The following is a 13,191-nucleotide window of genomic DNA, read 5'->3' on the forward strand; positions in this document are numbered from 1 at the left end:
TTTGATTGTTTTTTGCAAGAAGTATTTTGTTGTATGCCTCCGATAACATAAAGATAAGTACAGGGTTCCCAACCCATCAGGGAAATCTTGGAAAATTATTTTCTTTCCAGTCAGGGAAAAAGCAGGGAATTTGATAAGAAAATACAGGTGAGGGAAAAATGCCTCAAATGAGGGAAAAATCAGGGAATTTTGATCGGGCCAAAAGTCGAAAGCTCAGTAGTCAGACTCTGTTATATTTTGTTGCTTATCAAAACAACATACATTGAATGACCTGATATGGTGGTACTAATTAGTTTAACATTGTTTTTTTACTGAAAATACAGTATGTAATTCACTGCAACAACTTTAAAATATGTGAAACTGGGAATGGGTTTGAATAATTATCAGGGAATTTTTAAATTTCATCAGGGAAAAATCAGGAAATGTTGTTTTCTTTGAAAAGCTGGGAACCCTGAAGTATGCAATTTACATCTACTTTGTCTACAAGCAGAGTCTGAGTCTCAGATGGCCTATTTATACCCAAACCTACTTGGTCTTTATCAATTTGGTCTATTACTGGTCCAAGCACCACTTGGTCTAACTGCCATGCCGAGATTGGTCCTATTTCCATTTTGTCTACTTATTATTTCTTACTTCATCAAATGAACATTGGTTCGTGAACAGTTTATCTCACCATGAATACTAAGTGGTGCTGGGCCAAGTGGATAGATGAAATGGGTATAACCTAATAGGAAATCAGAGAAAGGGCTATAAAAGAGTAATTGGACCAAATTTTAGTGGATCAACTGGTAAAACACGAATTAGAATGAGACCATTCAGGATGAAACCAAAAATAGGAGGTAGACGGAAGTGGTTGGAGGAGAGTGGCAATTTACCCAGTGTGCATTGACTGGAAATTCAATTCCTTTCTTTCACTGTTTTTTTTAGGATTAGGAGAAGTTATAGGCCTACTGAAACATAGTGGTCCGAATTCACAAAGGTGGTTTTTAAAACCCAACAGTTGAGTCCATAGTTTATGCAGATTTCTTGTATGAATTAAATATTTAGCGCGTATCGGGTGCGTGTATAAAAATTGTCCAATGCTGATGCGCGCTTTTGTCACAGTGCGCCAAATTGACGCCTGTTATCATGGTAAGATACGCTATTTTATTAATGAGTCCACTGTTTTATTCATGAGTCCACTCTTCAAACAGTGGACTCATGAATAAAAAAGCGTATCTTACCATGGTAACAGGCATCAATCTGGCGCACTGTGACAAAAGCGCGCATCAGAATTGGACATTTTTTATACACGCACCAGATACGCGCTAAATTAAGCGTAATTTATACAGGAAATCTGCATAAACCATGGACTCAACCGTGGGTTTTTAAAACCTCCTTTGAGAATTCGGGCCAAAGTGTCACACTGCCACTCTGCTTTTCACTTTTCATGATATCTACAACCACATCAGGATTTAGCACCATAACCTCCGTCCATCGACACAAAAACTGTAATTACATGTACACTAGATTTACTATTTCCAATGATCACCATTATTACTGATACAAGCCCATTCACAAGAACTACGTAAATAAACACAATCTCCCGCTTTTTCAACACCACCACCCGAATTATCATCAATCATCATCGATTTGACCATAACCACTACCATAATATATAAATCACTTTTATCACCGGTGCCATTACTGTAATCAACACCAACAATTGCAAACCTTTACAATTTGGTTATGACAACATACAGACTTTTCTTGAGAGATTAGCAAAATAAGTGTATAAAAAGGTTTATTTCATTCCCCAAATTCACATCAAAATATAATAAGATAAATTGGAATACAGAAAATAGATTTTGAAGAATAAATCTATAGATATTCAACATTTGATTACACACAATAAAATCAAATGTAAAAAATCTTATCCATGATCAATCACAAACCTTCATTTTACAGAGCAGGGGGACTATTCAATAAGTTAACAGTGACTTTGAGAACGACTGGTGATCCTTTCTTGTGGTAAATGATATTCACCATAAAATATTCATTTGTTATTATTTAGCATGTGAGAAAATATCACCAGTCATTCTTAAAGTTGCTCTTAATTTACAAACAGTTTTATGAAACATCCATGCGGTTGATTTTGTTAAAAAAAATGTGTACAAGGAAAGTTGATGCAATAGAGGAGTGTTCAGGAACATAAAAAATGCATGCCAGTCATGCACACCGTGTCATGATCAATTTCCATGCAATTTTCAAAATCGGCTATCTTTCGCTCATTAACCACTGAATGCCTTGCAAAATGCCTGAAATATAAACAATATTGAGGGTTTTGCTGTCATTTTACTTCAAGATAGGTATCATACTAATATAATACAAAAAACCTGCCCTAATGAAAAGCAACAATTTTCCATTTATAGCCCACTCCTATTGTAATATAATTTTGCTCAGCAATGATGAAGATTCATCACAACTGATTTCCTATATTAAAATTCAATATTTTTATTAAAGAAGAATTGTTTATATTCTATAAAAAGAAAAGGCTAGTTAGACCCTCTCTAACAAAACACTAGATAAATAACGAACTCATGAAGTTATATTATTTTTTGATGGCATTGACGGCATATATCATAAAAAAACGTGTTGGAGGTAGGAAGGGAACATTTATTTTCACTTAATTTGGGTTTCAATGGCAAGAAAAACAAACAAATAAGGATATTAATCTACACTCATAAACATGACCAAATATCCCTTAAACTCATAAGTACACAAAACAGAATAATTTACCTGAATGTTCATTTTCTTATGGACTGCAATTATATTGTATCGCGTTAAAAATACAATACATTATTGAACATTACAGAAGTAATGGAAAGTACTGACAAATTACCTAAATATCATGGTCAAAAGGTCAACAAAAGACAGACATTTCAGTCAAATTTTGTGGAATACCCCTGCCACAATGAATTTCTGAAGTGGAATAGCATTTGGTCATGTACAGGGTATGAAAGCACAAAGAGAGATTCAATGATATTGTTGTGCCACTATTATCCAGACGAAGCAAAATGCAATAATCTCTGAATTCATGAAAGCTTCTTCCCCATTCTAGTAATTGGGCACAATGCCAATTACCCAGTCAAAGACCATTGTGTGATTTTCTATGTGTAGTTGCTATGACAACCATTCCTCTCTTTGCAATATATATAAATGGGTGCTAAAAAATAACACACATTTTCTGGGTGAGCCTACCTTTATACGCATGATGAGCATCACTCTACATATAGCAGTGATCAACTACAATAATGGGAGTTACACAATAGAGGTATTACATGAAACCCAAATTAGCAAATACAATCTACAAAATAAAGGGAAATCATAGGCAGTGGTGAATACAAGATTTTGAAATAGAGGGGAGGAGGGGGGGGGGCATAAATATCAAACTGGACAAATTTACCCCATTCATAAACTTATTATTGTTACATTGTTATTAAACCTGGTTAAAAAAGGTGTCTAGTGGTACCAGCACACATATAATAATTTTTTTATGAAGGGGGGGGGGGGGTGGAAGGTAACTTTACATATTTAGGCCTAAGCATACAAATATTGAATATGGAAATTACATCAATTCATGGCAAACCATTGTGAAATGAAAGTGCATATAAACACAGAAAATTTGGAGATGATAGTGATTATACTTGGCATATTTAAGAAAAACAAGAATATTTTACATGTAACTACATGTATACCATAATCAATATCTTTACAAAGGCACGTAAGCAAGATTCCATGTATACAAAGTTATGTGAGAATAACTAAAGAATAAATTAGATTTGTATCTCACCCAGAGTTCCCATTGTACAGAACATAAATAAACAGAATGATAAGTAGCAATTACACAAAGTTTCTTCCTGTCTAAAGCAGCTGACACGTAATACTACTGGCCTACTAATATAAACTACCGGTACTGCTTGTACTATCACACACAAAGACTAAAACGCCAGTGATTATCACAAATTATACTCTTCTACAATTACAAACTACGTGGCATCTTCATTTAAAATGTTACACAACAACAGTAGAATGAAACATTTTCATTTGCTATTGTACAAAAAAGAAAGCTGCAAAGAAATTCTAAATCAAGATAGGGTTTTTTTTTAATCAAAATTAATATCTTTCATATTCCATTTTTGTTCAACAATACACCATTACCAAAAAGTTGATTTCAAACTTTTTACTAAAATTCATATCTATCATCCATCCATCCATTCATCTACAGTGAACAGTTCAAGTGCAATTTACATTTTCAAATCTCTTATCTCAGATTTAAGATTGTGAATGAAGTTCCACTATTTCAGATGAAATCCTTAAAAGTGAATTAATTATTAGCAAAACATGGTACTACAATATTCAATATTTGGGTGAATTATCTCCTTAAAAAAAATGTAACTGAATATTTCAACCAATGAAATATAATCATCATTCTTTCATCGCCTATACATATGAACACTGTATCTCTTGCTAGATACAAGGTTTCAAATGCACAAAGTCAACAGTGCAGTACTCATAAAAAAACATAATCTCTAAGATTAATATATTGTGTACACATTTATACATGGCATATTGCTATTTTATAGCCAAGCTCACATAAAATATATTTTATAGCCAAAACTCACATAAAATGTAGTTTATGGCTTATTCATCTACAGCACAATTCCCATATAAAGAGGGTTTGTCCATGCTATTTTATAGCCAAAGACCAAGAGAACTTGTTTATGTGTTAATAATATAGGGTATATATATTGCGCACATATCCACCTTGTTAGGTGCTCAAGGCGCTCCTATATTACCCGGCTAAGCTAGGCGTTCATAGCGCACACAGCTTTTTAAGGAATTACTTCCTACCGGTACCCATTTACCTCACCTGGGTTGAGTGCAGCACATTGTGGATCAGTTTCTTGCCGAAGGAAATTACGCCATGGCTGGGATTCGAACCCACGACCCTCTGTTTCAAAGTCCGAAGACTAATCCACTGGGCCACAACGCTCTACGTTAAACATGGGAATATAAATGTCATAGACAATGAATTAGAGACGCACCATATATTTAGGGGGGGCTGGAAGTTTTTCAAAAAAAAAAAAACTTGACTTGCTATACGTAGCAAAAAAAAAACTTGACTCACCATCAGAGTAAAAAAAACAAAACTTGGTCCACTGACAAATAATTTGAAAGGTGCAAAAAAAAGATTGTCTCGATGGAGTAAGGAAAAAAAATTGCTCAAAGAATAATGGAATTTTTTTTTGGCATCAACCCAAACTTCCAGCCTCCCCCTGGGTATAGTTTGGTGCATCCCTTACTGCACATACCTGTAGTCACGTACTTGAATACATAGGCCCGTATTCTGATAGCAGGTTTAACTTAAACTCAGGTTTAAAGTTGTGGTTTAAGTATGGATAGCCAATTGTTACATAAATATTTAACAGTAGAGATATCATATTTCAGCTCATTTGGCTCTTAGATCATTCATAATTGCCTAGGAAGTATAAATATATTATTGTCTTCACCATCGATGAATCAGGAAAGAGCACAGTAAACAAAAGAAACGTTCAACTTAATAAAAAAAATTGATACTTTTGGCTTCCCATACTTAAACCACAACTTCAAACCTGAGTTTAAGTTAAACCTGACTTCAGAATACGGGCCATTGAGTGTAGTAGTACTGGAAATGAAAGACACTTGGTCATACAAAGAAAGTACAGAAAATATGTACATTATTACATCACACATGTGGAAAATGTATCTATTCTACAATGAGGCAATAAAATAAAAATGAAATGTATATTTACAGAATAAAAACATAGGAAAGATTGTACTATATAATTACATGATACAGCAAACAAAAAATTCATTCTTCCAAAATTATGAGAATATCTATTGTGGTTTGCATTGAAATGGGATGGGGCACCGCACATGTGATGCTCAAAACTGATATGTGACATACACTGGATGAGTCAATGAAATACATCTTTTCGATATATCACTCTTTAAAAAAAAATGTCTCACATGTACGACACACGCATCAAAATTCTGTAGTCTGGGGAAAAATGAAAAATATAGTCAGATGCAAGAATTACAACATTTTCATGAAATGATCTGAGTGCACATTATTCACATTAAAGATTTTCCACAACAATGCACAGCATAGGCCTACTGTGAAAATATTGAAAACTGGGGTCCTCACTTTATATCGTTGTTCTGAATCTTTTAAGAATACAGACATTCTTTAGATTGGATGGTAGAAAATAAGAGACTCTGAATGTAAATTACAAAATTTTAATAAAAAAGACAATTCAGAATACAGGTACATGTACCTGCTATACAGTCAGCAGGATACATGTAGGTTACCTAGCATTAATCACAATACTTTGGGCAATAGATGTATCAGTTCAGTTTTCATGTAATAGCCTTTACAAGCCTTTTACAAACCTTCAGCATGAGGGTTTTCATTCAAAGAGCCCCCCCCCCCTCCCCCCAATGAATAATCCACTATTTTGGAACAAGACGAATACGGAACAGACTATAATTTTGTCTTTTGAGTAATAGTGGAAATTTAAAAAACAGAAAAGGCAGCAAACTCAAGCCAGATCAACCCAGCCCACAGAGGAATTTCTTTCATTAGAAGGATCTGGAACATCCTTTAGGTGAATTTGGTAGCAATTTTTGAAGAAAAAAAACCCCATAGAATTTTGTTCTGAATGCTCTGAAAAGGAATCCATTTTTCATGTAGGTGAAGAGATTTATATAAGAAATTTACTGTACTCTGAGAGGCTCTGTAAATGCAGAATGCTCTGAACCTTCGACAAGGACCTGTCTCATCAAGATATCCATCTCCCACTGCTGATGGTGGCGCCCGTGGCAGCACCCTTCAGGCCTCCGTGTGGCCAGGATGTTGCAGCAAGCCCAGAAGTGATAGCGACTCCTGTGGCTGACTGGAAAATTGGCTGGCAGGTCTTCGGCTGGGATGCAGTTACGCCAACTTTCAAAGGGCATTGAAGGGATCGGGTGAAACCTGCATCCCTCAGCATCATTGTGATGGGTGGAATACTCATTTCTACAGGAAAAGCACTCCAACTTGGGCCCCTCAAAGGTGAAATGCGTCTGATGGACGATGTCAGACAATCGCAAACGGCTATTTTCCTCCTCCAGATGCTTACAGCGCAATTCTAGTTCCTCAATTTTCTGCAAGAGATGTGCATTCTTTCTCTGCTCTTCTTGCAGTTTCACTTTGGTCACTCTGAATTTTTTCATAACTTCACCACGCTCCTTGTGAGCTTCGACCATTGCTTTCTTTACCTCTTCAACTCTTTCACCTGCCATCTCTTCTGTAAAACGCTGCTGACGAATACACAGATGGACCTCTCTTTCTTCTTTTTTAGCCTGTTCTTGGAGGATCATTGTCTTAACCTTTCCCTCCATCTCAGCCAGGAACTCACTTTGTCTTTTATCCAATTCTTCCTTGACCTTAGCTTCAACTTCTTTAGCCATTTTGTCATCAAAGTTCTGCTTCTCTTCCTCTGTTTTCAGCCTGTCCTCCAGTCGTTCCACCATGTAAGCCAGCTCTCGATACTTCTTCTTCATATCAATGCGCTCCAACAGCATTTCGTCAAACCTCTCACTCAGACACCTCTGCTCTGTCCGTGTACCTTCCGTTAAGTGGGCCAAGCTGGCTAGTACCCCCAAAATATCCCTCAGCCTCCCCTCTAGTCTCTGAATATCTGCAAGGAGGTCTCCTCTTGGGGTGTGAGGTTCAAGACTCTCTGGACTCAGAGGCAATCCCTCATCGGAGGTTCCTCTGGAGAAGGCAATTGGCGATCCTCCCCCTTTGAGGGGAAGGGCAAGAGACAGCTCTTGACTTGTGAGCGTTTTAACACTGGACAGGTATCCCTCGGAATCATAGGGGGGCTCTTCCCAAGTTCCTTCTTCTGGTTCCCTTGCTACTGCCATCTTCAGCTGAAACTCAAGTAATAGATGATGATGATTTTGATCTGTATGAAAAAAAATGAATGAAGAATACCGGTAGTGGCGGATTTTAACTGTGCAATAATTTGCATTTCCTTGATCAAATCATGGATCCTACATCCAATAAAAGCACTCCATTTGCTCCTGAAGATAATTTTCAGAGTAAACCATTTTCTCCACACATGTGATCTAGCAAAGAATAACAAGCATGCGGGGGGGGGGGGGGGGGGGGGAGGGGCACACACTGCCACACCAATGGCAATGTGTCGCAAAATGTTCACTTTTAAAAATTTTATCCAAGTTAATGTGAGAATCATTCCATTCATGACTTTTAATCATTTGACACTTGTTTACTTGTCTTCTAGTATTATGTACATGTAGAGATCATTAGGATACAGTCAGTAAGCAGGTCCTCAAAAAGTAGCTTCTTTCATTCAAGTGTTAATTGTGACAAGAAATGTGGTTGCTCACCAAATCACATCTTGCAATTTGGTCATTTATCACATAGTCACATATTTCAATTTATCTAAGACTTGTAATGCAGGCCACACTTTTGATCTGAAACATAAAAACAATACTGGTAATTATTTTACATAAAGGTGGTTTGAATAAAAATGAATACTAGCACATCAATGATGCGAAGCTCATCCGGCATCTTGCAAGGAAATTTAACACAATTTTTAATTTCAACCTAGTTGACACTGTAGTGAATTAATTGGTGACATAAACTGAGGAAACCGAATTGAAATTGCTGAAGAAATGACAGAGAAGAAGCATTTTTTGTGATTTACGTATAAATTTTGTATATATTAGAATAAATAATTTTCTAGTCAAAATTTCTAAATTCTGTGTAGAACCTTGGTGAATCTCGTGTAGCTCTCAGATGGAACAAAAACAAATCAAAGTCAACAAAGATAAGAAGCATTTTTTGCGAGGTTTCAAAAATATGCATAATATATCATAAATGAGCATATTTAATGAGTTTCAAAATTCTGTGTAGAAATTTTGTATCCCGACTTAGAACTATCGGAAAGAGTTCCATATGCACCCCCAGGCCCCCACCAAAAATAATAAAAGATTGTTGAGACTTCCGGTTCATTCGCTTAAGATTTTTCTATATTTCTGTTGCTTACCTTACTCGAACTCATCTTGTTTTATCTGCAGTCAAGACCTCTTCCTGCTATGCTAGCAAGAAGCGCTGATACCGGAAGGGGTATTTTAACGATTATCAGCTGATAGTTTGACTAGTCTATACTCACAGACCCTTTACTGACTAAATAAACAAATGTCTCTATGGACAATTACACGCACTATATCCTGCTCGAAATTTGACGTAATAAAGCCATATTTTGGTACGTACTAGTTATTTCCACTCCCCCATCATAGAGCTAGATATATTATTCTGAACCTTATCCATGTTTTTATTTTCAATTTTAGTGGGGGTGCATATGGATCTCTTGCCGAGCTATCATTTAAAGCAAATAAAATTGAAATTGATCAAAATGAAGGAGAAAAGCATTTTTGTGATTAATAAAATTACATTTTGCATAAATTAGCATAAATAATTTTCTAGTCGAAATTTCAAAATTCTGTGGAATTTTGGTGACCCTCATGTAGCTCTACCAGATGGATGAAAAAAAATCATAATATGGTCATCAAATAAAGAAGAATTTTTTGTGACTATGAATAAATTTCAAATAAAATTAGCATAAATAATTTTCTGGTCAAAATTTCGAAATTCTGTGTAGATCTACATCATCTAGATGTTTAGTAAACCTCATGAAGCTCTACCAGAAGGAAGCAAAAAATAAAAATTGGTCAACAAATAAAGAAGAAGCATTTTTTGTGAATTTTGAAAAATCTAATAAGTTTCAAAAGTCTGTACTACAAATTTTGAATCCCCCACCTGGCTGGCGCTATCATTATTAAAAGCAAACAGATTTGAAATCTGACTTGAAATGACGAAGAAGCAAATTGTGGACGGACGACGGACGCCACGGCACGCCAAAGCATATCAGCTCATCCGGCCTGAAGGGCCAGATGAGCTAAAAATTGCTGTTTTTGACTTGCTGTATGGCCCCCGAGTCTACTCAGTACTCTAGAGCAAATTTGATTGAGCTGAATTTACAGGGACAGTGGAGGTGCATGGCATGGGGGGGGGGTAGGGTGTCATTTTTCTATCTTTCTATTTCTATTCAATTACAATCAACATCATTCTTTTTCTACACTAAGTCTGAGATCAGTATATATGCCATAATATTAACCCGGGGGGGGGGGGGGGTACTCGACCAAAAAAGTAGTAGGAATGTGCCGCGGGCAAGACAAAAAACGGGAACTACAAATGTTTGTGAAACTCGCACAAGATGTTCAGTGATACTTGGTGACTCTTATGTACATGTACACATTTTATGAACTAGACCAATACACTTACAGAGATATGATGGTAATTCAACAAATACCCCCAACATGGCCAAAGTTCATTGAACTTACATGACCTTTGACCTTGATCATGTGACCTGAAACTCGCACAGGACGTTCAGTGATACTTGATTAATTATTTATGTTCAAGTTTCATGAAACAGATCCATAAACTTTCTAAGTTATGATGGTAATCCAACAGATACCCCCCAGTATGGCCAAAGTTAATTGACCTTTGACCTTGGTCATGTGACCTGAAATGCGCACAGGATGTTTAGTGATACTTGATTACTCTTATGTCCAAGTTTTATGAACTAGACCAAAATGGGGGTCCCCTCCGCGGCACATACCGGGGGGGGGGGGGGGGCAGTCAAATTTATTGCTGTATACACATGCGTGACCAAAAAAACGCGTTTAAAGGGGTGTTTTTTTTCAGTTTTGGACGCGGTTTGCGCGTGGACTCGTTAAGGGTATCAAGAACACTGATTTTCAAGAAAAAGGGTGGTTTTGAAAGACAATGGTCAATCGCGGGGTCAAACATATTTTAGGGTATGTTTTTTCCCCAAAGCTTTTTTAAAGACTAGCCAAACGTGTTACTTTAGGGTATTTTTTTCCCCAAGCTTTTTCCCCGGACGAGGTCTTATTTTGGCGATAACTTGTTTAGGGGCCAAAATGTGTATAAAGCCCCCGAAAAACTTGTTTAGGGGGTTATTTTGCACACAGAGAAAAACTCGTTTAGTTTTTTTTTGGAAAATTACTTGGTCACATGTTGGTCACGCGTGTGTACAACTTCATTATTTATATTTGACTGCACATATACCCACTATGCATTATATACCGAGTGCCCCCCGGGATACTAACCGCGCAATACGTGTGAGTGACATCACTCCAACTCCAACAGGCATGCAGACAAGCCGTAAGCTACGTAAAGGCACATTCAATACAATGAAAATACAGTCATAGTCACTCACACCACGAACTGCGTTTGGCAGTGGATTTCTAACTAGTGGGTCGCGCGTGCTGGGATCTCACTTCTTGGGTCCACAACACACAACTTCTATGGCTTGATTTTTCTGTGCGCGGCGGCATGTAATGAACCCTTGGGTGAGTCATAGTATGGTCAGTTCCCCCATGTCTGCGCGGTCTCCCAAGTCTGCGCACCCGCGTATCTGCGCGATTCTAGTAAAAGAAGATACGCAACGAGCACAAACTTTACACATGCAATACATAGACAGGTATTCATAAAAAAATCTGACTCAAAATGGTGAAAAAATAATGAATTCAGGGCATTTCATGTGACGGCCTCAAAATACAGCCTTTCTCATCAAAATCTCCGAATCGTGTGCAAAGTGAATGAGTGCGCAGACATGGGGTACCATTTTTTTTTTCGATCTGAAATTATGACTGCCCAAGGTTTTTTAAGAAAATCCTATATTTTCTTTCATTTTTTAATGAGAAATTTGGTATACTTACTCTCAATAATATAAGGAACATTATTATCCAAAATATTTTGTGAAATAAGAAGAAATTCATGTTAAATCTTAACTCAAATTGTTAGGTGCGCAGACTTAGGGCCCACCCACTCGGGCCCACCATCATATATAATATAGGCCTACAGACAATGCAGTGTTGAATATTTTTAACTTAGTTACCTTCGGAAAATATGAGACGCTGAAGTTGTGACGTGAGCTACTTGGCCTGTAAAATCCTCTCCTTGCTTAGTATAGCCACATGTAATCAGGTTGTCAAAAGTAAGTTTACTTTTAGGTGAATTTGTAACGTAAAAAAGTTATAATACAGAGGCCTCTTCTTGTGCACAATCGATCTGTCACTGCCCTGCACTGCAATATGCACACGTACACATGTACATGCGTGGTACGCTGTATACACAGCACAATGACAAACCAGGAAAGTGTCCCTGGACAAACGATGGAAATATACTAGTAGTTTGTTTACGTAGTGTTTTAGGGGAAATCCCGTTTGCGGTGTACGCGGCCGCGCCATATAAATCTCTTTATAAGCGGCGGGGGGGGGGGGGGGGGTGGTGCAAAGCATCATGGGCGGAAATCTCTCTTTGATTAAAGGTAGGGGGGGCACAGTTGAGTTTTCCGTTTTTATGTTCTACAGAGATACTAACTCAAACACACACACATACATACATACATATATATATATATATATATATATATATATATATACATATATAGGGCCTATATATATATATATATATATATATAAACATATTTCGAAGAGGGGAGGTATTCCTAACTAAAGATGAAAGGCCTCAATACATAATGCGAGCGCGAAGCGCGAGCCCAAATATGTTGATATTTCATAAATTGTGACCTGGAAATTGAACATTCTGAACATTTTTTGTGATCATGATATACTTCGAACCTATTACCTAAACCATTGAAAGTTTTTGATTTTCCAACCAAAAAACTGGACATTCGTAACACTTTTTCAAATCATAAACAAGATAGGAATTTAACTAAATAATAGATGCGAGCGCGAGCTGAACATTTTTGATTTTCCAATATATTCATAGCACTTTAAAAAGAATATGAACAGGATAGGAATCTAACCAATTAATGCGAGCGTGAAGCGCGAGCTGAAAGTTTATGATTTTCCAACCTAAAAACTGACCATCTTAGCACTTAATAATGAACGGAATAGGAATCTAAACAATGAATGCGAGCGCGAAGCGCGAGCTGATTTTTTTTAATTTTCCAACCTAAAAACTGGACATTCATAGCACGTCCCTTA

At 36.8% G+C, this 13,191-nt stretch overlaps 1 protein-coding gene across 1 annotated transcript; it reads right to left on the reverse strand.

The window, feature by feature from the left end:
* Nucleotides 1–5,290: 5,290 nt before the first annotated feature.
* On the reverse strand, nucleotides 5,291–12,287 carry LOC129271594 (uncharacterized). The gene is made up of 2 exons (XM_064106183.1): nucleotides 12,078–12,287; nucleotides 5,291–8,033 (listed from the first exon to the last, which is right to left on the reverse strand). Exon 2 carries the CDS (start codon nucleotides 7,990–7,992, stop codon nucleotides 6,799–6,801), a length of 1,194 nt encoding a protein of 397 aa, XP_063962253.1. The 5' UTR covers nucleotides 7,993–8,033; nucleotides 12,078–12,287; the 3' UTR covers nucleotides 5,291–6,798.
* Between the last annotated feature and the right edge of the window lie 904 nt (nucleotides 12,288–13,191).

The sequence above is a fragment of the Lytechinus pictus genome, chromosome 11 (assembly GCF_037042905.1).
Source record: "Lytechinus pictus isolate F3 Inbred chromosome 11, Lp3.0, whole genome shotgun sequence".
Lineage (NCBI taxonomy): Eukaryota > Metazoa > Echinodermata > Echinoidea > Temnopleuroida > Toxopneustidae > Lytechinus > Lytechinus pictus.

Excerpts from the sequence above, each read along its gene's own strand:
- LOC129271594 (XM_064106183.1), bottom strand. The coding sequence starts at position 7,992 with ATGGCAGTAGCAAGGGAACCAGAAGAAGGAACTTGGGAAGAGCCCCCC.